The sequence below is a fragment of the Salmo trutta genome, unplaced genomic scaffold, assembly GCF_901001165.1.
Source record: "Salmo trutta unplaced genomic scaffold, fSalTru1.1, whole genome shotgun sequence".
Taxonomy (NCBI): Eukaryota; Metazoa; Chordata; class Actinopteri; order Salmoniformes; family Salmonidae; genus Salmo; species Salmo trutta.
The window spans coordinates 18,855-45,654 of NW_021822697.1; the positions used below are offsets into that span (position 1 = coordinate 18,855).

Genomic DNA, 26,800 nt, shown 5'->3' on the forward strand with positions numbered 1-26,800 from the left:
ACATGAAAACTGTGTCAACTTCTTTCCTAGGAGACTTCTAACGATCTATCTGTCGTTGTGACTAACAGGGACATGTGTTTAGTTCTGAGAGAAGGAAACTAAATCAGCTTGATGATTAGTTGACCATTTGAAATCAGCTGTGTACTGCTAGAGCAAAAACCAAAATGTGCACCGAGTTTGGGAAACCCTGTCCTATGTACTTGTGGAGATCTGAGAGCATATGATTGGTGTAAGCAACATGATGAAACTTCCACCTAGCCTATCAGTGGGCAAAGTGGAGCTATTACCAGATTGCTTACACCTGTCAAATCCTCTCAGATCTCCACAAGTGAGTAGGGGTTGATTTAGGACTGGGCCTTTGATAGAAGTGAGGTAAAATACTAATACACCAGCAGCTATCCTCCTAGAGGACATGGATACACTTTACATTGCATCATGGCTAAATATATACAAATAAACCTTAATACATGCAGCTACATGACAGAGATATATTCCTATACAGCGTTGAGATGAGACCCATAGAAAAACTGAGGCTAAACAATTATTATTTCACAAACATCTTTATTGTCCCTGTTTATACACACAGAGAGACAGAGAGAGAGAGACAGAGAGAACAAGAAATGGACAACTGTGTCAACTTCTTTTCTAGGACACATCTAATGATTTGTAGTTGTGACTAACAGGGACATGTGTTTAGTCCTGAGAGAAGGACACTAAATCAGCAAGAAGTACGTAGTGATATAGCATTACATTGACTAAGTTTCACAGTACTAGTAGTATCTGGTATCAGGACCAACAGCTTAAAACTAGTGATGCACCGATGATATTTTTGGCCGACACCGATATACGATATTTTCCTTGCTAAAAAAACAGATACCGATAACCAATATGAACAATTTTTGTGGCTTTTTAAGCATTCTAGTACAGTTAAATAGTGAACACACACACACGGACACAGCGGTCTAAGGCACTGCAGCTCAGTGCAAGAGGCGTCACTACAGTCCCCAGTTCAAATCCAAGTTGTATCACATCCAGCCGTGATTGGGATTCCCATAGGGCGGCGCACAATTGGCCCAGCGTCATCCGGGCCGTCAATGTAAATAAGAATTTGTTCTTAACTGACTTGCCTAGTTAAATAAAGGTTACACACACACACACACTGATCAAAAAGTTATTTTGTTGGCATTTACGTATGTGCCCATTACCAGTAAAACATAATCAAAACATATTTCTTAAACTTACTTGCTGTGCTGTTTCGTTGTTCATTTGTTCAGTCGTTTCATTCTCAACCAGGATTTCTCATGCTATGGAACGCCGTTTGGGTTTTTGCGTGTCAGACGTGTCAAATAACACTATTTGACATAATACTTTAGCTCGTTCATAAATTTTTTACATAGTGTAATCAATGTGTAATAACTATCACTCGTATTTCATATGTCGCAAAGATTCATCGATACATATGCTATAATGCTGGTAAACCTGTCTCGCGCGCACCTACAGTGCTGGTCATAACAAAAAAAGCTAGCTAGCTCATGGATGCGACAATGTTCTTCCCCAAAAACATAGCAAAACGACATCTGTTTCAGTAGCTGTAGTTAGCTAGCTAACTATATAGCTAGGTGTCATCTAAAATAACCCTAATTTATAAGACCATTCTTATTTGATTAATGGTCGGACCCATCTGTGTGAAGCTAGCCACAATAAGGATTAGCTACAATAGTGGACTTTGCGGTTAGCCTTCAAAATAAAAGTATGGCATAATTATACTATATGTATTAATTTGCATCACTGTCAATTACATACTTTTATTTTGAAGGCAAACTGCAAATTCCACTATTGTGCCTAATCCTTATTGTGGCTAGCTTCACAACACATAACCCGGTCCGGTCGAGCCTCACTAGCCAGATGAAGCTAGCTAGCTGCTTACAACATTAGCTTTGGGCAACAGGGTTAGCTGGCTAGCTATTTATTTTCATGAACTGAATTTCAATTTCATTAGGCGAACAACAAGTGGCAACCGAGCTAATACTTACAAGGAATCCTATATCATTGCTAAGAATAATGAAAATGACTGCAGCTTATACTGGTCATTGTTTTCAGGCTGGTTGTATTGGTACCAAGCTAAAGCTAGCTACCCCAGAAGTTGCGGTCGAACAAATTATGCTTTATTACCAACGCAGTATTGTAAACACATCGTTCGTGGCCGGTGTTTGCTTGTTTGCAGACTTTTTTGTACAGCTTTGACAGTGCTACGGTTTCTTTTTTGACACGCAAAGACACAAGCGTTACATAGTATGTATGTCGTAAAGCTAATAGCAGTGACGCTATTACTGTGTAACTCTGGTAGGGCAACATCTGAAAAATAGAGCACTTGTTAGTGTGTACCGGTGCTCGACGAGTCGGCGAAAGCCAACATCACCTACGACAGAGAACGGTTGATTGTCAAGGGGAATGAATTCTATTATCTTGGATTTAATGGATTTCGCCTTTGAGTTGTCTCGCTGAAATTTTCTTACTCTTTCAAATGACTGCTTGACTACTCGATCCACACGGCAGACATTGTGGGCTAGGTTAAGAATTCTGTGTTGTAGGTGTAGCGCAAAATTTTATGTGGCGTCATTACGTTATGTACCTACGTTACATAGGTATATACGGTAGCTTTGACATCGGTTTTAAACATAGGTGTTAAACTAGACATCGGCCGATACCGATGTTGGCATTTTTAGCTAATATCAGACGATTCCGATATGTTCACCGATATATCGCGCATCCCTACTTAAAACCCCTTAAAATAATGTAAGAGAAATAGAGCCTACAGAGAATACTTTCTGATATTCTGACTTCTTGTACAGACACATGGTACTAGTTACTGTGTAGAGTTCTCTGTGCAGCTATTGGTCCTTGGGAGCTTGGTCCTTGGTGACCCTACCGTGGATACGCTGGTGATTTTTGAGGGTTGCCGAGCGAGCAAACCCCTTCCCACAGTCAAGGCATTTGAACGGTTTCTCTCCAGTGTGGGTTCGCAAGTGTCTTATCAGATTAGATGTACTAGTGAAGCTCCTCGCACAGTGAGAACAGGTATGAGGCTTCTCACCTGAATGTACCATTAGATGTTCTTTAAGACGTTGTTTAACAGAGAAACATTTCCCGCACAGAGAGCAAAGGTACGGCTTCGCTCCAGTGTGGGTTCGCAGATGTTTTGTGAGTGTATCCCCATCAGCAAAACTCCTCCCACATTCAGAGCAGTGGTACGGTTTCTCTCCAGTGTGGGTTCGTATGTGTCTTTTCAGGATAGGTGTATTAGCGAAACTCCTTTCACAGTGAGAACATTTATAAGACTTCTCACCTGAATGTACCAAGAGGTGTAATTGAAGTTGTTGTTTACCAGAGAAACATTTCCCACACTGGGAGCAAAGGTGTGGCTTCTCTCCAGTGTGTACTCGCAGATGGACTGCTAAATTCCCCTTATCAGCATATCTCTTGTCACATAGGGAGCAGTGGTAAGGCCTTGTATGCTTTTTCTGATGAACAATCAGGGTGTGCTTTGAAACAAAACACTGTTTGCAAACAAAGCAAGGGAATAGCCTCTCTCCATGTGCTTTTTTCTGGTGCCGAGTTAAATGATCAAGCAGACGGAAGCTCTTTCCACAGTCAGAGCACTGATGCGGTTTCACTCCAGTGTGAATGGTGCAATGTTTTTTTAAGTATTCATGTCGAGCAAAGCCCTTTCCACAGGTAGTGCAAACATGAGGCTTCACCCTATGTGTTGAATGAACCTCTTGGTGTCTTTTCATTGTTTTAATAGCAGCAAACATTTTGCCACAATCGGAGCACTGGTAAGGTTTCTCCCCAGTGTGAAGTCTCACATGTTGGGTTAACTTTCCAGAGTAACCAAAGCTTTTCCCACAATGAGGGCAAATGTACAGTTTGTTCTCAGTGTGGCCTCTCTGATGTCTCTTTAGGTGATCAGCCCGACGGAATCTCTTTCCACAATCAGAGCACACATGAGGGATGGAGTGACTCATCTGGTGTTTTTCCAGAAGTTTTAGTGTAACAAAACTCTTCTCACACTGGTCACAGGGGTGAGATCCGTCTCTTGAGGGGTTTTTCTCATGTTTTTTAGACCGACTGGTAAATGTCTTGTCACAAGAGCGGCGGAGGGCCTCATTGGATGGCCCCGGCAAAGACAGGGGGAGGGCCTCATCGGATGGCCCCGGCGAAGACACGGGGAGGGCCTCATCGGATGGCCCCGGCGAAGACACGGGGAGGGCCTCATCGGATGGCCCCGGCGAAGACACGGGGAGGGCCTCATCGGATGGCCCCGGCGAAGACAGGGGGAGGGCCTCATCGGATGGCCCCGGCGAAGACAGGGGGGCTCCTGTTCTCATCTGTGTGTGACCTGTCAATACAGGAAAGTGGTCCATGGTAGTGTTCATAGTAGCCACAGCAGAGGATCCCAGTCTGGTAGAACTCCCTGGATGATCCTTTAGATCTTTTGGGATTGTGACTTTATCAGAATCAGCGTTCAGTGTTGAAGTCTCCTTGGCCAGAGAGAGATGTTCATTCAGGACCCTGTTCTCCTTTGTCTGATAGAACTACCTGGATGGTAGAACTCCCTGGATGGTAGAACTCCCTGGATGGTAGAACTCCCTGGATGGTAGAACTCCCTGGATGGTAGAACTCCCTGGATGGTAGAACTCCCTGGATGGTCCCTTTGTTTATCACAAGTGTAGAGGTCATTGTACTCTTCCTCTTTCACTACAATTAACAAGTCACATGGCTTGCATTTTCATGGCTTTACCGTCCGACTCCGACAGGCTCATACTCGGGTTAGGATCAGTAAGAGAAGCTTTGCCGGTGTCAGCCAGGCAGACTAGTTAGTCGATTGAAGTAACAGCAACAGTCCCGTGAGTCCTTGCAGTCTTTTTTACACGTTTGGTGTAAGCATCAAGAAGGGGTCTTGGTAATATATATATATATATATATATATATATATTTTCTGGCGAGAGGTGGTCTTCACTCTTCAGATACTCTGAGATGTCTGGTGAGATCCGGACCTGTGTGAATGGGAGAATATAGAGTCAGACGAAGAAAACAAAGGAGACAGGGCTACTGGCTAGCTACCAAGCTGAAGTCAAGTTTAGCGAGTGAACGTTATTTATATTGAGGGATACCTGGAGGTAATCGGACCTCTTTGAACTGAAAATGTATGGCCCTCCCCCTGAGGAAAATATATTTCTACCTGGCCCTCCCCGAGCATTTGAAAAAAGTGAAAACAGGTTTTTTGAAATGTTTGCAAATGTATTAAAATAAAAAAACAGATACCTTATTTACATAGGTATTCACACCCTTTGCTATGAGACTCAAAATTAAGCTCAGGTGCATCCTGTTCCCATTGATCATCCTGGAGATGTTTCTACAACTTGATTGGAGTCCACCTGTGGTAAATTCAATTGATTGGACATGATTTGGAAAAGCATACACCTGTCTATATAAGGTCCCACAGTTGTCAGAGCAGAAACCAAGTCATGAGGTCAAAGGAATTGTACGTAAAGCTCCGAGACAGGATTGTTTCGAGGCAAAGATCTGGAGAAGGGTACCAAAACATTTCTGCAGCATTGAAGGTCCACAAGAACACAGTGGCCTCCATCATTCTTAAATGGAAGAAGTTTGGAACCACCTAGACTCTTTCTAGAGCTGACCGCCCGGCCAAACTGAGCAATCGGGGGAGAAGGGCCTTGGTCACGGAGGTGACCAAGAACCCGATGGTCACTCTGACAGAGCTCCAGAGTTCCTCTGTGGAGATGGGAGGACCTTTCAGAAGGTTCCCCCGGGGGGACTCCAATCAACATGAAGAAATATCTCAAGGATGAGCAATGTCAATAGGATGCAACTGAGCTCAATTTCAAGTCTCATAGCAAAGGCCCTGAATACTTACGTAAATAAGGTATTTCTGTTTTGTATATTTAATAAAGTGTGCAAACATTTATAAAAACCTGTTTTCACTTTGTCATTATGGGGTATTGTGTGTAGATTGATGAGGGGGAAAAAAAGTATTTAATCCATTTTAGAATAATGCTGTAATATAACAAAATGTGGAAAAACTGAAAGGGTCTGAATACTTTAGTTTTGTTTTGCTGCTTTGCACCCCAGTATCTTTACTTGCACATTCACCTTCTGCACATCTATCACTCCAGTGTTTAATTGCTAAATTGTAATTACTTCGCCACTACGGCCTATTTATTGCCTTACCTCATTTGCACACACTGTATATAGCTTTTTTCCTATTGTGTTTTTGACTGTACGTTTGTTTATTCCATGTGTAACTCTGTTGTTGTATGTGTCTAAGTGCTTTGCTTTATCTTGGCCAGGTCGCAGTTGTAAATGAGAACTTGTTCTCAACTGGCCTACCTGGTTAAATAAAGGTGAAATAAAAAAATATTTATATATTAATAAATAAAAAAATATATAAAAACATCTGGATCAGCTACGGGTATATTCTCCACAGTTTACAAGGTCCAGAAAGGTACACTAACAGGCTACTCATATGGTGGATTTTGATCTCGCTCTCTCTCTCTCTCTTTGACAGGGACATATTCATTCTGGAAACCCTTCGATAACCAAAATGGAAGCAAGCAGAGCAAAACAAGTGTTTCTATTGACCAAATTCAGGTAGGTCCCTTCCCGTTTCGTTTGCTTCCTGTTTTGCAACAGAATCGGCGTAATGAATATTCCCCCAGTTCTATTGGTTTCTGTATTTTACATTCAGCAAGCTGTAGTAGTAAATATAATGCTGGTAATAAATGTAGAACAAGATATTGTAAGCCTAGTCTAGCTTTACCTGGGATTCTAAGAGCTGAAGATAAATGATTAGGAGTTATACTACAGGGAATAGCCTATAGACCTACCCGATGAATTTACACACAATGAAATATATTTTAAAATCAGTTTTATATGAAATGACAGGCAGCCTAGCGTCAACATATCACGGGTAAAAGAAGAACAACTCATAGGCATACAGAGCCCAGCCATCCACATGGACTGTTGTCCTCCCCATTCGGTAGCAACTCCTCAAACACCAGATTTAATCCATTCACATTTTTCCGCATTGAGGAACCATCTCCTTTCGACTACAAAATTCCATTGTCAAAGTTTGATGAACAAATTTTCCCACGAAGGACCGCTGCGCCACCTTCCTGTTTAGCTGAGCACAGCACAACAAGGTGAGTCCAAAATGTCTTGTATGTTGCTGCATAAATGATGTCATACGCCAGGGAGATATGTATACTGTAGCTAAGAAAGTAATACTAAGTGTATGTTGGGCTACTAACAGCTTACTACACATGTGCCTCACCCTAATCTTAATTTCACCTGTACTGTTCTGACTTGGTTGTGCACATGTAACCTATAGCCTGTTTTAGAGAAATGTAATCATTGAATATTGTAAGAGCATTCATTGTCTGCTTATATTAGAGGTCGACCGACTATGATTTTTCAACGCCGATACCGATTAAATCGGCCAACTTTAAAAAATATATATATATATATATATATATATATATATATATATATAAATAAAACACATTTTTTAAATGTATTTATTTATTTGTAATAATGACAATTACAACAATACTGAATGAACACTTATTTTAACTTAATATAATACATCAATCAAATCAATTTAGCCTCAAATAAATAATGAAACATGTTCAATTTGGTTTAAATAATGCAAAAACAAAGTGTTGGAGAAGAAAGTAAAAGTGCAATATGTGCCATGTAAGAAAGCTAACGTTTAAGTTCCTTGCTCAGAACATGAGAACATATGAAAGCTGGTGGTTCCTTTTAACATGAGTCTTCAATATTCCCAGGTAAGAAGTTTTAGGTTGAGGTAATTATAGGACCATTTCCCTCTATACCATTTGTATTTCATATACCTTTGACTATTGGATGTTCTTATAGGCATTTTAGTATTGCCAGTGTAACAGTATAGCTTCCGTCCCTCTCCTCGCCCCGAACCAGGAACACATCGACAACAGCCACCCTCGAAGCATCGTTACCCATCGCTCCACAAAAGCCACGGCCCTTGCAGAGCAAGGGGAACAACTACTCCAAGTCTCAGAGCGAGTGACGTTTGAAACGCTATTAGTGCGCACCCTGTTAACTAGCTAGCCATTTCACATCGGTTACACCAGCCTAACCTCGGGAGTTGATAGGCTTGAAGTCATAAACAGTGCAATGCTTGAAGCATTGCGAAGAGCTGCTGACAAACGCACGAAAGTGCGGTTTGAATGAATGCTTACGAGCCTGCTGCTGCCTACCACCACTCAGTCAGACTGCTCTATCAAATCATAGACTTATAACATAACACACAGAAATACGAGCCTTTAGGTCATTAACATGGTCATATGCGGAAACTATCATTTCAATAACAAAACGTTTATTCTTTCAGTGAAATACGGAACCGTTCCGTATTTTATCTAACGGGTGGCATCCATAAGTCTAAATATTCCTGTTACATTGCACAACAACCTTTAATGTTATGTCATAATTACGTACAATTCTGGCAAATTAGTTCGCAACGAGCCAGGCGGCCCAATCTGTTGCATATACCCTGACTCTGCATGCAATGAACGCAAGAGAAGTGACACAATTTCCCTAGTTTAATATTGCCTGCTAAGATGAATTTCTTTTAACTAAATATGCAGGTTTAAAAATATATACTTCTGTGTATTGATTTTAAGAAAGGCATTGATGTTTATGGTTAGGTACATTCGTGCAACGATTATGCTTTTTTCGCAAATGCACTTTTGTTAAATCATCCCGTTTGGCGAAGTTGGTTGTCTTTGTTAGGAAGAAAGTCTTCACAGTTCGCAACGAGCCAGGCGGCCCAAACTGCTGCATATACCCTGACTCTGTTGCACAGAACGCAAGAGAAGTGACACAATTTCCCTAGTTAAAAGAAATTCATGTTAGCAGGCAATATTAACAAAATGTGCAGGTTTAAAAATATATACTTGTGTATTCATTTTAAGAAAGGCGTTGATGTTTATGGTTAGGTACACATTGGTGCAACGACAGTGCTTTTGTCACGAATGCGCTTGGCAAAGTAGGCTATGATTCAATGATAAATGAACAGGCAGCGCATCGATTATATGCAACGCAAGACAAGCTAGATAAACTAGTAATATCATCAACCATGTGTAGTTAACTAGTGATTATGTTAAGATTGATTGTTTTATAAGATACATTTAATGCTAGCCAGCACCTTACATTGGCTCCTTGCTGCACTCGCATAACAGGTAGTCAGCCTTCCACGCAGTCTCCTCGTGGAGTGCAATGTAATCGGCCATGATCGGTGTCCAAAAATGCCGATTACCGTTTGTTATGAAAACTTGAAATCAGCCCTAATTAAATCGGTCATTCCGATTAATCGGTCGACCTCTAGCTTATATGCCCACTTTATTTATCCTATGGTTATGACTTGGTGTACAGGGAGAATACTGTAAGAACGGCCCATGTTCTGATTTCTGTCGCTGTACATTTCAAAAGTGCTGAACAAAGTTATATTGACTACGTCCGTCCTAGCTCGCTCATTAATGTCTTAATTTAAATTATGGATTGCCTCTTATCCGCTTATCGTCCCCTTATACCATAGTTTGTACATCTCAATTGTCAGTAGAAGCCACATTTGTTTAAGCAAGTCAGCCATATCAGCTATGTTGTTTTTTTTAAGGCAGTAAATGAGGCTGAATGAACTGATTCACTGCCAGACAAGGTTCCGCTGATAGCCAAGAGTAGCAGTGGTAAGATGTTGGGACAGCTTTATGTAGGTCCTAACAGTTTGTGGGCACCTTTTGTCACCGTTATAATGCAATGAATGTATTGTTTAGTGTTGTGTAGTGGCTTTGCTGGCATGCAAAACAAATATGTTTCTTTGCCCCACCAAGATTCCCAACAAGATTTCCATTCTAAAATCGCCACTGAAAGGGAGAAACTCTTCATCAAAGAACAGCAGTATGGATGAAGTGAATGTATTTTCTCCATCCACCATACAGGTCAGTCAACCTGCACCAACCACTCCATCGATCTCTTACATTATATCCTCTTCCGTTATTTCTTGCGGCACTACAAGCGCTATTTGATTCGCCAGATACTCGTTCTGGATTCGCCAAGCACAAAGAGGGAATGATCGAAGAGCCAATGGAAAGATAAAAGCGAAATGCCCACCCAGCCGAGCAGCAGGGGGGGTTGTGCCCCGAAGTTAGTCTAATTCAATACCTAAATTCCAAAATGCTGACATTTAATCGATTACAAATTACATGACCCTTCCCTTGGACAAAAATACATAAATACTAAACCCTCCACGTGACAAATGGAAAAAGCATCACCCTTGGACAACCTAGCTAGGCTATTATCAACATAGTTAGCTAGCTAGTTACAAATCATTGGCGAACCCCACACCTTTCTGCCTTGTTCATTTACTCACCAGTTTTCGAATTCCCCTTTGGCAATATAACGTTAGCTACCTAACTTATATAACTTATTGTTGCATAGATCTTCTGTGGCCGTTGTGGTTGTTTTGTGTAAACTAGTTCCGGTGAGGGAGGACGCGGTTGCTTTGGATTGGCCCAGCGTGTCAACTGAACAGGCACATCTGATTGGTCCCAAGTCGCAAAGCCCACCCACGCAATCCAGTTCGCGTCAATGCACCTTTGAATAGGTGGCCAGCTAGCTAGTACACTACTGAATACTTCTAAAATGACATTTTAAAAACGAGCTGGTGAGTAAAACATTAGGTATCTGCCAACGGTCCGTTGTAATGTGTAGCTATGTTTACATAACCGTTAGCTACCTGCTCTCAGAGACTAGCTAACGTTAGCTTCCTAGCCCTTGGTCATGACTCTGTTCCATTATGACTATAACCATAAGAGTAATTGGCCGAAGGCGTCTTCTGTACATGGGAGTTTAGGTCAGAGCCGCGACGCTCGGTCTGAACATTAACACATCGCTTGCCGTACAGTTTTGGAAGCATAAGGACCTTATCTTTCATATCAGTGAGAAATAATTGTCAAAAATGAAAAGGTTAAATTGGTACACGCCTTTATATGGGAAGGGTTCCCACACGGCCATATGTCCATGTTACAGCGCTTGTTTAAGGAAGACAGAGTGGAGTGGACTATATGTGTTAGTTAGCGATATGCGTCTTTGAACACCTGTATGTAAACGGAAGATGGACGCCACAAACATGTTGTAACTGAAAAACGTTGTCTGCTGCAACAGTGTTAAACCCGGTTAAAAGTAGTGATGGGGAAACGAAGCTTCCTGAAGCACTGAGGTTTTCCAGCCAATTGTGTCAAATAGGTGCATTACTCGATGCATTGATCAACAGTGTGCACTAACATCACTAGTAACAGTATACAGTAAGTAAGTGTGTATTTTGCATTTGTGGAATTATTTTTAATGTGATATGAAAGTAGAGTGATTTTGTTTCTAGAACCTTACCGCAATTAACAATCGATTCACGTTTAGATGGAGTATTTGGCTGTTTTGGCTTCAAGAGCCAATTCGCCCTTAACAGAATGTGTAGTGTCCTTGGTCTAAGGAGTGACGTTAGACTCCTGTAGTCCATTATTGGGCTAGGTAGCTGGCTAGCTAACGATAGTTTCTTCAAACTAGTAATTTGTGCTCTGCGTCGATGTTAGAATACAATTACAACTAATGTCTGGTAGCTACAGGCAAGATCAACTGTTGTACTTTCTGTTCGTGTTACCATATAGCTAGGTTGGATCCTTAATAAAAAAAAAAATTAAAAAGCCTAAATCATTGGAACTGTGTCTGAGTAAATTCGATTAATCTGGCTCGGGGTACACCAGGCTGTGGCCTGGCACGTCATCAGGCGAAAACGGGGAGTTGAGGAGCACCACTCTGTCATGTGAATCAGGCAGTATGGTGCATTGTCCAGAAACTTGCATCTCTTTTCCATAAAATACATGTTTGAATTTAACTAGTTCATTGTTAAGGCAGATTAAACGTTATCAAAAGATATCACTTTTGCATGTGAAAACACAGAATCCTACTCAATACTACACATACTTAATTATGTCACTTTTGTTTTGAACAGACTTCGCCATCAGACTCACGCCCGGGAGGCAATCAACTTTCAACCGGTGCAAAACAGGCCTACAGGCGCCCAGGTGAGATTAATCGAACCCTCTCCACTGTAACTTTTAAAAAACAGAATTATAATTTGATTCTATAGTTTAAATTAGGTTTTATTGTAAAGTTCACATTTCGGTTCTTAACATTTGATCTCTTATTGAGGTGCTTGTTTTTACATTTTTTATTGTTTTAAGTGTTGCTATTTGTAAATGCACTTCAAATAAATTTTAATTGAAGTTTGATTTGATATTGGCTCTTTAATTAATGATTGGATGAATAGACTCCATCCACTTTATAGTCGATCATTCTTATTAAGATGTTACATTTTTTGGGGGTGATTAGGTTAGAGGCTAAATAAAGTAAATACATGTTTGGAGTAGATTGCATGCTGAACTGGGTTGGGAGGGGGGGAATATGAGGACAATAGACAAGGTGTTAAGGGTTATTGGCATGTGTAAAGATCCAAGACCTTCCAGAACCAACTAATCAAGACTGGTCAAGCTCTTGTTTTTTTAAATTCTGATTTCTCAATACTGAGCTTATACTTCTTATTGTTTAAAATATATACACAATTGTGAAAATGGGTTACCTGTACCTCTTTACTGAACCTAATGCATTTCTATGGGATTTTCTATGGGGACAATGATCACATTTCTTGATATTAACACCATCTATAGAATCATACTGCTTATCATTTTAATAGACAGTGAATACTTAGAACATGTTTTTAATGTAATACATTTTAAACTCAGCAATTAGGCCAGCTTTTCTGGTGTATTTTTTTTATCAATATTCTGGTCATATTTAGCTAAATAACTATTTCAGCCATTTTGGTGTTGTCCTCATTCTGTATACCACCCCTATCTCGTCACAAAAACTGATTGGCTCAAACGCATTGAGGAAAGAAATTCCACAAATTCACTTTTAACAAGGCACAATGAAATGCATTCCAGGTGACTGACTACCTCGTGGTTGAGAGAATGCCAAGAGTGTGTAAAGCTGTCAAGGCAAATGGTGGCTCCTTTGAAGAATCTAAAATATGTTAATTTGTTTAAAACTTGTTTGGTTACTACATGATTCCATATGAGTTATTTCAGAGTTTGTTTTCATTATTATTCTACAATGTAGAAAATAGTAAAAATAAAGAAATACCCTTGAATGAGTAGGTGTGTCCATACTTTTGACTGGTACTGTAGGTATACTGTAGCAAAGGGTTGAGAAATAAGGATAGAACCCTGAGCCCTATGTACTTGTGGAGATCTGAGAGCATATGATTGGTGTAAGCAACATGATGAAACTTCCACCTAGCCTATCAGTGGGCAAAGTGGAGCTATTACCAGATTGCTTACACCTGTCAAATCCTCTCAGATCTCCACAAGTGAGTAGGGGTTGATTTAGGACTGGGCCTTTGAGAGAAGTGAGGTAAAATACTAATACACCAGCAGCTATCCTCCTAGAGGACATGGATACACTTTACATTGCATCATGGCTAAATATATACAAATAAACCTTACTCAATACACGATAGACATATTCCTATACAGACCCATAAAACTGAGGCTAAACAATTACACATCAGTTCAAATAGTCCTGAGAGGACACTAAATCAGCAAAAATGTCTTGTGATATAGCATAAAATATTACTTTGACTAAGTTTCATAGTAGTAGTAGTATCTGGTATATAGGACCAACAGCTTAAAACCCCTTAAAATAATGCAAGAGAGCCTACAGAGAATACTTTTTCTGATATTCTGACTTCTGGTACAGACACACGACAAACAGTTGTGGTGAAGCTACTATGTAGAGTTCTCTGTGCAGCTATTGGTCCTTGGGAGCTTGGTCCTTGGTGACCCTCCTGTGGATACGCTGGTGATTTTTAAGGGTTGCCGAGCGAGCAAACCCCTTCCCACAGTCAAGGCATTTGAATAGTTTCTCTCCAGTGTGGGTTCGCAGGTGTCTTTTCAGGTTAGATGTAGTACTGAAACTCATCTCACAGTGAGAACAGGTATGAGGCTTCTCACCTGAATGTACCATTAGTTGTTCTTTAAGATGTTGTTTAACAGAGAAATGTTTCCCGCACAGAGAGCAAAGGTACGGCTTCTCTCCAGTGTGGGTTCGCAGATGTTTTGTGAGTGTATCCCCATCAGCAAAACTCCTCCCATTCAGAGCAGTGGTACGGTTTCTCTCCAGTGTGGGTTCGTGTGTGTCTTTTCAGGATAGGTGTATTAGCGAAACTCCTTTCACAGTGAGAACATTTATAAGACTTCTCACCTGAATGTACCAAGAGGTGTAATTGAAGTTGTTGTTTACCAGAGAAACATTTCCCACACTGGGAGCAAAGGTGTGGCTTCTCTCCAGTGTGTACACGCAGATGGACTGCTAAATTCCCCTTATCACATAGGGAGCAGTAGGGCCTTGTATGCTTTTTCTGATGAACTAAGATTTGAAACGAAATGCTGTTTGCAAACAAAGCAAAGGAATAGCCTCTCTCCATGTGCTTCTTTCTGGTGCCGAGTTAATTTTTCGAGCAGACCAAAGCTCTTTCCACAGTCAGAGCACTGATGCGGTTTCACTCCAGTGTGAATGGTGCAATGTTTTTTTTAAGTATTCATGTCGAGCAAAGCCCTTTCCACAGGTAGTGCAAACATGAGGCTTCACCCTATGTGTTGAATGAACCTCTTGGTGTCTTTTCATTGTTTTAATAGCAGCAAACATTTTGCCACAATCGGAGCACTGGTAAGGTTTCTCCCCAGTGTGAAGTCTCACATGTTGGGTTAACTTTCCAGAGTAACCAAAGCTTTTCCCACAATGAGGGCAAATGTACAGTTTGTTCTCAGTGTGGCCTCTCTGATGTCTCTTTAGGTGATCAGCCCGACGGAATCTCTTTCCACAATCAGAGCACACATGAGGGATGGAGTGACTCATCTGGTGTTTTTCCAGAAGTTTTAGTGTAACAAAACTCTTCTCACACTGGTCACAGGGGTGAGGTCCATCTCGAGGGGTTTTTCTCATGCTTTTTAGACCGACCGGTAAATGTCTTGTCACAAAAACGGCGGAGGGCCTCATCGGATGGCCCCGGCGAAGACAGGGGGCTCCTGTTTTCGTCAGTGTGACCTGTCAATACAGGAAAGTGGTCCATGGTAGTGTTCATAGTAGCCTCAGCAGAGGATCCCAGTCTGGTAGAACTCCCTGGATGATCCTTTAGATCTTTTGGGATTGTGACTTTATCAGAATCAGCGTTCAGTGTTGAAGTCTCCTTGGCCAGAGAGAGATGTTCATTCAGGACCCTGTTCTCCTCTAGTAGCAAAATGATCTTTTGAGGCAGGGAGCTGTTCACACTTATTACAAGTATATCGGTATACTGCCCTACCAAGCAAAAAAGGCAGTAACTGCTTATTTGGTCTAAAATTTGTTAATGTCATTTTTTGCTACATTAAATACACGCTTAATCATATGGACAAGTATCCTGCCTCTATTGTATTGTGTTTTGGATTAAATGTGGGTCATGTTAGCAGTAACTGTATAAAGTTACTGTGAAACCAAGGTAAATAAAAGCCATTTTCTCTCAGTTCCACGCTATGAGCAATTACTATTAAATGTAAATTGGTAGGGCAGTATTTTCCACTTCCACTACAATGAACATATCTCGCATTTCATTGCTTTACCGTCCATCTCCGACAGGCTCATACTCGGGCTAGTCTTGACGTAACATCAACAGTCCCTTGAGTCCTTGCAATCTTTTTTACACGTTTGGTGTACGCATCAACAAGGGGTTTTGGTAAAAAAAAATCTCTGAAGTCCATACCTGTTGTGCTCTCTCTTCAGATACTCTGACATGTCTGGTGAGAGGTCCGTGCCTGTGTGAATCGGGAGAATATAGTCATACAAAGAAACAAACAAGACCGAGCTACTGGCTAGCTTGCAAGCTGAAATCCATTTAGCCTAAAGTTAGCCAACCTAGCTAGGCTACTATCAACATAGCTAACTAACTACTAGCTATTTAGAGATCATCGATGAACCCCACACCTTTCTGCCTTGTTCATTTACTCACCAGTTAAAGAATTACCCTCCGGCTAAGTAACAACATTTTGTTGTTGCAAAGCTCTGGTGGCGGTTGAGGTTTGTTTTGAGTAAACGTGCGGGTGAGGGAGGGCGCGGTTGCTGTGGATTGGCCCAACATACCGACGGAACGGACATCTGATTGGATTTCAAGTCGCAAAGCCCGCCCACCGAGTGGCCACGCAATCGAGTTCGGTTTAAAGACACGCGTTCGAGTAGCTAGTTACGGAATCCTTCTAAAGTGACACTTTAAAAAGCCGATGAGTCAAAATCAGGGTAGTTGAGCAAGTCTCCGACGCGGAGGCTGTCAAAAGGGTGGAAAAAGTGAGTATATTTGAAGGTCCGGCGGTAGTGAAGAACGGAAGGTTTACATTAGAGCCTACACCACAGCCTGAGAGAATCAACAGCAGGATCCATAAATCCTTTATGTAAAGAAAGTGGACCTTCTGTCATTTACAGCAGTGGGGATAAAAGGAACTGCACAAGTTGAAAGGAAGCCAATAAATATCTATATCGATGTTTCTGCTGCTGAACAATTTCTGAGATTAAAAGATGTTACATCTAAAGAACTACATGGAGCACTTTCTAGTGCGGCCCCACCCTCTCGGGCCCCAGAGCCTGAGCCGGGATTATTTGATTACATTTTTTTTATATATATATATATTTTTTTGTCGTTTAAACTTCTCACTTTTCACCACACCCAGTATGTAGCGGCAATACACTTTTTGGATGTAGTCCGCCAATAAAACCTCGAAGAAGAAGAGCTGGTCAGGTATCTATCTACCAACGGTCGTTCAAACGTTGTAATTAGAGGCCAGGTTTACATAACTAACGGTTAACGTTAGCTCTGCTCTCAAAGACTAGCTAGCTGCTTTTGTATAGTAGCTAACTAACGTTAGGCGGTGCTAACTAGATATTTTAAGCGCAGCGTCAATATTAGAACAACATTTATTTTTGTCGGGTAGCTACAGGCAGATCGACTGTTCAATCAATGAGATGCTTTAATGCACTGTTGTACTTTATGTTCGTGACAAGGTAAAACGCTAGAATTGGCAAAACAAGAAGTGCCAGGCGCGCCGTTTCCATTATCGCAGAAACTGACGGCCTCCTGGGCTTTTCATGCACTACAGCGTCTATGGTTTACCGAGAATGGTGCGACAAACAAAAAAAACATCCAGTCAGCGGCAGACGCGAAAACAGCTCGTTGACGAGAGGTTGAAGGAGAATGGCAAGAATCGTGCAAGCTAACAGGTGGGCCACAAACAGGCAAATAAACGGTACAACAGTGGTGTGGAGAACGGCATTTCGGAACGCCCAACTCGTCCTTGTCACGGATAGGCTATTGCAATATTGGTATATTGTTTAATTTCATTTGTTGTGGCCTGAGTCTTAATATACTGCAGTGGGCTGAATCAGGGTCGCAGAGTGTCTCTGTTAGTCTTAAACAAATCTACTTATGGGCTTATATAGATATATAGAGTTAATGTATTCAGTTTTGAGTTTGCATCCCAATATTACACTTAATATACATCACGAAGACTGAAATATTACAAAACCTTTTGACATAGAAACGATATAATGTTTAATAATGAAATAGTGAAAAATATTAATAACATTACACCCATGAGGCCACTAGAGGGCGATTTGGTCATTTGACTGTAGGAAAAAATATCACAGATGAGACTTCTTCGGTGGGGTTTATCAGCAGTTGGCATCCAACGTTATGGTGCATTATCGCCACCTACTGTACTGAAGTGTGGGCCAGAGTCAGGGAGAAACTAAATCCTACCTGCCAGCCCGTTGCTCTTAAAAAAGATAACAAAATATTTGAGACTGTATCTAATGACGTTCTACTCAATATACTCTTTAAACTAATTTCCTGTATCCCCTTCTCCCTCATACTAGATCTCATCCTCTCTCTTTCCCTACAATAATGTCCACACTGTATCAGTACACAGTCCACTGTCTCTGTTTTCTGGCAATACTCACATTTTCCTGTTGGAAGCTTTCCTATCACATGTAAGGTCTTATTCAACTGGCTGTGTCCCACCCTTCATCTTGTAAATATAGCCTCCTCTCTTCTTTCCCTTCCTGCCATTCACCCCTCCCCAACTTTTCTCTACTTTAAATAAATGCTATTCTAGTTTCTCTATTCTACTGCTCCTGCCATCTCTGCGCCATCACTGTCCATATCATGCTTTTTGCCTCTGCCTTGCTCATTGAAACTACAACATCCCCACTACTAAGTGCTTGTTTAGCCAGTACATCAACATCCCCACTACTAAGTGCTTGTTTAGCCAGTACATCAACATCCCCACTACTAAGTGCTTGTTTAGCCAGTACATCAACATCCCCACTACTAAGTGCTTGTTTAGCCAGTATATCAACATCCCCACTACTAAGTGCTTGTTTAGCCAGTATATCAACATCCCCACTACTAAGTGCTTGTTTAGCCAGTATATCAACATCCCCACTACTAAGTGCTTGTTTAGCCAGTACATCAACATCCCCACTACTAAGTGCTTGTTTAGCCAGTACGTCAACTACCTTGTTCCACTCCCACATGAGCTGGGACCCATGTAAATATTATCTGTGTATATATATTTGTCTAATCCTGCCATGGGTTTGTAGCACCTCATTAAGCAGGTCTTGTCTGCTACGTGATATAAAGGACTGAAGACTCATCAATACTGCACATGAATCAGAGCAAATAACTAATCTGTCTGGCTTAACTTCCTCCACCCACTGCAAGGCCAACAGTACGGCCATCATTTCCACCGTATATACAGCCAGATGAACTGTAATACGTTTCCTGACTCTCACCCCACATTCCTGCACTACAAATGCTGACCCAGTAGGTCCTGTCCTTGGATCTTTTGAACCATCTGTGTAAATGGCCATAGAATTCTGATACACAGTATCCAGACATCTCTTAAACCAATCAGATGGATCAACACCCTCCCTATCTTTCCCTAGTCTCTCCAATCAGATGGATCAACACCCTCCCCATCTTTCCCTAGTCTCTCCAATCAGATGGATCAACACCCTCCCCATCTTTCCCTAGTCTCTCCAATCAGATGGATCAACACCCTCCCCATCTTTCCCTAGTCTCTCCAATCAGATGGATCAACACCCTCCCCATCTTTCCCTAGTCTCTCCAATCAGATGGATCAACACCCTCCCCATCTTTCCCTAGTCTCTCCAATACTTCTAGAGCTACTACTGGAGGTGGGAGGAGCCATGGTGGATTCACCGGGATAGCTACCGTTGGACTAAACTCCCTTCCATACAGTCCCATCTCCTTCGCCTGGGTGTTACCCACCCGCCCAAAGCTCGTGTTCTGTCTTCGCTCATGTTCCAAGCATAGCCCTTTCGCAGGATGAGATACCACATGTCCCTGTAGGCTGACCCAATAGTTCATTGCCAGCTGCTGTCTCCTAATCTGCAATGGCAGTTCCCCCATCTTCACCTGTTGTGCAGCCACTGGAGACGTCCGAAACGCCCCACTACATATTCTGAGTCCTTGTCCTTGTATGACATCTAGCCTTTCCAATGAGGTCCGGGCTGCCGAACCATACGCTATACTGCCATAGTCTATTACAGATTATGTCCGGGCTGCCGAACCATACGCTATACTGCCATAGTCTATTACAGGTGATGTCCGTGCTGCCGAACCATACGCTATACTGCCATAGTCTATTACAGATGAGGTCCGTGCTGCCGAACCATACGCTATACTGCCATAGTCTATTACAGGTGATGTCCGGGCTGCCGAACCATACGCTATACTGCCATAGTCTATTACAGGTGATGTCCGTGCTGCCGAACCATACGCTATACTGCCATAGTCTATTACAGATGATGTCCGGGCTGCCGAACCATACGCTATACTGCCATAGTCTATTACAGGTGATGTCCGGGCTGCCGAACCATACGCTATACTGCCATAGTCTATTACAGATGAGGTCTGGGATGCAGAACCATACGCTATACTGCCATAGTCTATTACAGATGAGGTCCGGGCTGCTGAACCATACGCTATACTGCCATAGTCTATTACAGATGATGTCCGGGCTGCCTGAACCATACGCTATACTGCCATAGTCTATTACAGATGAGGTCTGGGATGCTGAACCATACGCTATACTGCCATAGTCTATTACAGATGATGTCCGGGCTGCCTGAACCATACGCTATACTGCCATAGTCTATTACAGATGAGGTCTGGGCTGCTGAACCATACGCTATACTGCCATAGTCTATTACAGATGAGGTCCGGGCTGCTCAACCATACGCTATACTGCCATAGTCTATTACAGATGAGGTCCGGGCTGCTGAACCATACACTATACTGCCATAGTCTATTACAGATTGGATCAATGCAACATACATGATCCTCAATGAGGAACTCCCAGCCCCCCACTCCTTCCCCGTCAGACAGCGCATCACATTTAGCACCTTCTTAAACTTTCCCACCACTCTCTATGTGTTCTGCCCAGGTCAGTCCTGTATCAAAGTTTATCCCAAGGAACCTGAAAGCCCCCACCCTCTCCAAGTTTCTCCCATATAACCTCAAGCATACCTCATCTCCCACCTTCCTCCTGGTAAAGAACAATGTCTGAGTTCTCTACAGAGAACATGAATCCCCACATGAATGCCCACCACTCTACCTCATCAATTGCTTCCTGTACCTTCCTGACTATGTATGGCACATTTCTTCTTCTCTTCCATAAGGCCCCATCATCTCCACCACCACAACTCCCGGTTCCTGTTGCGTCATGCTGATGGCAGAGTCAGGATTTGGGGTAAGCAGCATGAGTCCATGGCCCCATCCTGCCTGCTGTCAATGGTACAGGCTTGACTACTGTAATGCTCTCCTGTCTGGTCTACCCAAGAAAGCCATTGGTCAATTGCAAAACACACAGAATGCTGCAGCATGGGTACTGAAGAGAGCACACTTTACACCGGTTTAAGGTCTCTGCACTGGCTGCCTGTGTGGGGAATGTTTTCCTGGCACATGTTAGGTCCCTCAATACCAATTGAGCAACGTTTCCATGCCCTGAAGAATTCAGGCTGTTCTGGAGGCAACATGGTGGGTGTACCTAATAAACTGTCTATATTATTTATTTTCTGTTCATTCTTTTTTGTAGTTTGTTAACGTTCATTATCCCTTCTCCGCAATGGAATTTAAAAGCGGTTTTCTTTTGGGAAATTGTTCAACCCCGTCCAGTTGACGGCAAAACACCGTTTTGGGATGTAGGCTAGTCCGCCATAACACCCAGTCTTGTACCCTTTACTTTTTCCATATATCACAGTTTTGTTTCTTAAAGCGATTTCTAATCTTTTGATTTAATGGTTCACACCTTAGATTTTTGTACCTATTCCATGTTTGGAACCACGATAACCAGCATGTTGCAGAAAATGTGTATGCTAAAAATGAGTGAAGTGTCGCTTCCGTAAACCATAACTGCGGAAAGGGGGGTGTGGCCCGTTGCAGCCCTAGGCTGCCCTTTAAATACATCACTCATTGCTTCAAGCCACACCCTGGCACATCCACCGAATGGAGAAAATGTACCTCAAAGTCTGTTCAAGAACGTACAAGAACATTTTCGGGAAATGTGTGGTTTAGTACAATCCGTTCTGCAACGTAGAAACGTTCAAGCGAACTGAATGAACCTCTGTTTTAACCTTTGAAACTAGTTCTTTTAACCAATGTAATAATTCCATGCGGAAGCATTAAAAAATAAACAAGTTCATGGGACCTGCGCCGTTGCTAACTACTAACGCCGTTGCTAACTACTAGCGCCGTTGCTAACTACTAGTGCCGCTGTTAACTAGCAACACTGGTCCCATTTTTGCAAAGAGTTATGGGACAGCCTATTAGTAGGGACGTGGAACGTTCAGGCTGCTGTACAGACACTATGGAGGTTCTAGTCTAGAGCGCCCGGTTACATTGTGTTTTAAGAGCATTTTTTTACTCTCTAAATGGTTAAAAGAGTGTGACATAGATCTCATTGTTGCAATAGTTTGTGAGTGGGCAAAATAGACTATCATCTTAAATTGACATGTTGAATTACACTGAACAAAAAATATATAAACGTAAGGTGTTGAGCTGAAATAAAACATCCCAGAAATGTTCCATACACACATACATGTTAGTGAGCATTTCTCCTTTGCCAAGATAATCCATCCATATCAAGAAGCTGATTAAACTGCATTATTATTACACATGTGCACCTTGTGCTGGGGACAGTAAAAGGCCACTCTAAAATGTGCAGTTTTATCACACAACACAATGTCACAGATGTCTCAAATGTTGAGGGAGCTTGCAATTGGCATGCTGACTGCAGGAATGTCCACCAGAGCTGTTGCCACAGAATGTAATGTTAATTTATCTACCATAAACCGCCTCCAAAGTCATTTTAGAGAATTTGGCAGTACTTCCAACCAGCCTCACAACCGTAGACCACATGTATGGCTTCGAGCTAAAGGCTAGAGCTGCCGCTTTCAAGGAGCGGGACAGTAATCCGGAAGCTTATAAGAAATCCCGCTATGCCCTCAGACGAACCATCAAACAAGCAAAGCGTCAATACAGGATTAAGATTGAATCCTACTACACCAGCTCTGACATTCGTCAGATGTGCCACTTCTGTGGCATTAATCCTGGCTACAGCGCACTCCGGATCTGTGGTTACTACAGGTTCTCATCTAATCGACAGGTATGTCGTTTACCCAAATTCGTTGTGGTTTGTCTTTGAGAAGAGCGCAAACGGCACATGGAGACGCTGTTATTGTCCCATTTTTCACTGATTTCAATATCAACGTAAGTGATTAATTTGTGTGAGCTATTGATTATAGTAGAACAAGCTAATCAATTCGAGGATGCTTGGCAAATATTTGTATTTATTATGGATCCCCATTAGCTGCTCCCACTCTTCCTGGGGTCCAGCAAAAATAAGTCAGTTATACAATTTTAACAACATTACAGATTTCATGACATATTAAGTGTGCTCCCTCAGGCCCCTACTCTACTACCATATATATATATACAACACATAATCCATGTGTATGTGTGTATAGTGCGTATGTTATCGTGTGTATGCATGTGTCTGTGCCTATGTCTGTGTTGCTTCACAGTCCCCGCTGTTCCATAAGGTATATTTTTATCTGTTTTTTAAATCAAATTTTACTGCTTGCATGACTTACTTGGAATAGAGTCCCATGTAGTCATGGCAGTGTGTAGTACTGTGCACCTCCATAGTCTGTTCTGGACTTGGGGACTGTGAAGACACCTCTGGTGGCATGTCTTGTGGGGTATGCATGGGTGTCTGACCTGTGTGCCAGTAGTTCAAAACAGACAGCTCGGTCCATTCAACATGTCAATACCTCTCACAAATAAACTCAGCAAAAAAAAGAAACGTTCTCTCACTGTCAAGTGTTAATTTTCAGCAAATTTAACGTGTAAATATTTGTATGAACATAAGATTAAACAACTGAGACATAATCTGAACAAGTTCCACAGACATGTGACTAACAGAACTGGAATAATGTGTCCCTGAACAAAGGGGGGGGGGGGGGGGGGGGGGGGGGGGGGGGGGGGGTCAAAATCAATGGTAAGTCACTATCTGGTGTTGCCACCAGCTGCATTAAGTACTGCAGTGCATCTCCACCTCATGGACTGCACCAGATTTGCCAGTACTTGCTGTGAGATGTTACCCCACTCTTCCACCAAGACATCTGCAAGTTCCCGGACATTTCTGGGGGGAATGGCCCTAGCCCTCACCCTCCGATCCAACAAGTCCCAGACCTGCTCAATGGGATTGAGATCCGGGCTCTTCGCTGGCCATGGCAGAACACTGACATTCCTGTCTTGCAGGAAATCACGCACAGAACGAGCAGTATGGCTGGTGGCATTTTCATGCTGGAGGGTCATGTCAGGATGAGCCAGCAGAAAAGGTATCACATGAGGGAGGAGGATGTCTTCCCTGTAATGCACAGTGTTGAGATTGCCTGCAATGACAACAAGCTCCGTCCGATGATGCTGTGACACACCGCCCCAGACCATGAAGGACCCTCCACCTCCAATCGATCCCGAGTACAGGCCTCAGTGTAACGCTCATTCCTTTGACGATAAACGCGAATCCGACCATCACCCCTGGTGAGACAAAACTGCAACTCGTCAGTGAAGAGCACTTTTTCGTGTCTGGTCCAGCGACGGTGGGTTTGTGCCAATAGGCGACGTTGTTGCCGGTGATGTCTGGTGAAGACCTGCCTTACAACAGGGCTACAAGCCCTCAGTCCAGCCTTTCGCAGCCTATTGTGGACAGTCTGAGCACTGATGGAGGGATCGTGCATTCCTGGTGTAACTCGGGCAGTTGTTGTTGCCATCCTGTACCTGTCCCGCAGGTGTGATGTTCGGATGTACAAATCCTGTGCAGGTGTTGTTACACATAGTCTGCCACTGCGAGGATGATCAGCTGTCCGTCCTGTCTCCCCGTAGCGCTGTCTTAGGCGTCTCACAGTATGTACATTGCAATTTATTGCCCTGGCCACATCTGCAGTCCTCATGCCTCCTTACAGCATGCCTAAGACACGTTCACGCAAATGAGCAGGGACCCTGGGCATCTTTCTTTTGGTGTTTTTAGAGTCAGTAGAAAGACCTGTTTAGTGCCCTAAGTTTACATAACTGTGACCTTAATTGCCTACCGTCTGTAAGCTGTTAGTGTCTTAATGACAGTTCCACAGGTGCATATTCATTCATTGTTTATAGTTCATTGAACAAGCATGGGAAACAGTGTTTAAACCCTTTACCATGAAGATCTGTGAGGTTATTTGGATTTTTACAAATTATCTTTGAAAGACAGGGTCCTGAAAAAGGGACGTTTCTTTTTTTTCCTGAGTTTACAAGTAGTGATGGAGTCAATCTCTCCTCCACTTTGAGCCAGGAGAGATTGACATGCATATTATTAATGTTAGCTCTCTGTGTACATCCAAGAGCCAGTCTTATATGTGGCACCTGGCCACACGACTAGGGCCTGCAGGACCTGCCTTGTTGATAGTGCTGTTAAGAAGGCAGAGCAACACTTTATTATGGACAGACTTCTCCCCATTTTAGCAACTGTTGTATCAATATGTTTTGACCATGACAGTTTACAATCCAGGGTTACTCCAAGCAGTTTAGTCACCTCAACTTGACCAATTTACACATGATTTATTACAAGATTTAGTTGAGGTTTAGGATTTAGTGAATGATTTGTCCCAAATAAAATTATTTTAGTTTTTGAAATATTTAGGTCTAACTTGTTTCTTGCCATCCATTCTGAAATGAACTGCAGCTCTTTGTAAAGTGTTGCGGTCATTTCAGTCGCTGTAGTAGATTACATGTATAGTGTTGAGTCATCCTCATATATAGACACACTGGCTTTACTCAAAGCCAGTGGCATGTCATTGGTAAAGATTTTAAAAAGTAAGGGGCCTAGACAGCTGCCGGGGGAAATTCCTGATTCTACCTGAATTATGTTGGATAGGCTTCCATTAAAGAACACCCTCTGTGTTCTGTTAGACAGGAATCAAATTATCGCACCAGTCTAAGGCACTGCATCTCAGTGCAAGAGGTGTCACTACAGTCCCTGGTTAGAATCCAGGCTATCACATCCGGCCATGATTGGGAGTCCCATAAGGGGGCGCACAATTGGCCGAGCATCATCCAGGTTTGGCCGGGGTAGGCCGTCATTGTAAATAAGAATTTGTTCTTATTAATAACCTGATATGGATAAGGGGCAGTATTTTCACAGCCGGATGAAAAAATGTACCCGATTTAAACTGGTTACTACTCTTGCCCATAAACGAGAATATGCATATTATTAGTAGATTTGGATAGAAAACACTGAAGTTTCTAAAACTGTTTGAATGGTGTCTGTGAGTATAACAGAACTCATATGGCAGGCAAAAACCTGAGAAAAGTCAACCAGGAAGTGTAGGATCTGAGAATTGTAGTTCTTCTTTCTAGTCCCTTTCAAAACTACAGTATCTGTGCTGTTACGTTGCACTTTCTAAGGCTTCCATTGGCTGTCTAAAGCCTTCAGAAAGTGGTTTGAGCCTTCTCCTGTCACTGGGCAGAGTATAGGAGCTCAGTTACTGAGTGGTCTGCCTGGCAACAAAGGGATTGGATATGCGCGTTCCCACGAGCACGCTGTTTTTTATTTTTCTCCTTGAATGACTACACTATTGTCCGGTTGGAATATTATCGCAATTTTACGTTAAAAATACCATAAAAATTGATTTTAAACATCGTTTGACATGCTTCTAAGTACGGTAATGGAACATTTTGACTTTTTGTGTCTCGAATTGCGCTCGCGCGTTACCCTTTGGATAGTGACCTGAACGCACGAACAAAATGGAGGTATTTGGACATAACTATGGATTATTTCAAACAAAAACAACATTTCTTGTGGAAGTAGCAGTCCTGGGAGTGCATTCTGACGAAGATCAGAAAAGGTAATACAATATTTCTAATACTAATTCTGAGTTTAGTTTGCCCGAACTTGGCGGGTGTCTGAATAGCTTGCAGTGATGGCGAGCT

At 42.3% G+C, this 26,800-nt stretch overlaps 1 protein-coding gene and 2 long non-coding RNA genes across 3 annotated transcripts; 1 reads left to right on the forward strand and 2 right to left on the reverse strand.

Annotated features, from left to right (window-relative positions):
* Positions 1-2,390: 2,390 nt before the first annotated feature.
* LOC115183735 (gastrula zinc finger protein XlCGF57.1-like) lies at positions 2,391-4,992 on the reverse strand. The gene is made up of 2 exons (XM_029744818.1): positions 4,308-4,992; positions 2,391-4,163 (listed from the first exon to the last, which is right to left on the reverse strand). The coding sequence occupies exons 1-2, from the start codon at positions 4,434-4,436 to the stop codon at positions 2,892-2,894; spliced, it is 1,401 nt and encodes a 466-aa protein (XP_029600678.1). The 5' UTR covers positions 4,437-4,992; the 3' UTR covers positions 2,391-2,891.
* Positions 4,993-5,000: 8 nt separating this feature from the next.
* Positions 5,001-10,639, reverse strand: LOC115183736 (uncharacterized). The gene is made up of 2 exons (XR_003874050.1): positions 10,487-10,639; positions 5,001-5,057 (listed from the first exon to the last, which is right to left on the reverse strand). It is a non-coding gene; the product is annotated as an uncharacterized LOC115183736 (long non-coding RNA).
* A 72-nt stretch (positions 10,640-10,711) lies between these two features.
* On the forward strand, positions 10,712-12,406 carry LOC115183737 (uncharacterized). Its single transcript, XR_003874051.1, has 2 exons — positions 10,712-10,780; positions 12,122-12,406. It is a non-coding gene; the product is annotated as an uncharacterized LOC115183737 (long non-coding RNA).
* The last annotated feature ends 14,394 nt before the right edge of the window (positions 12,407-26,800 follow it).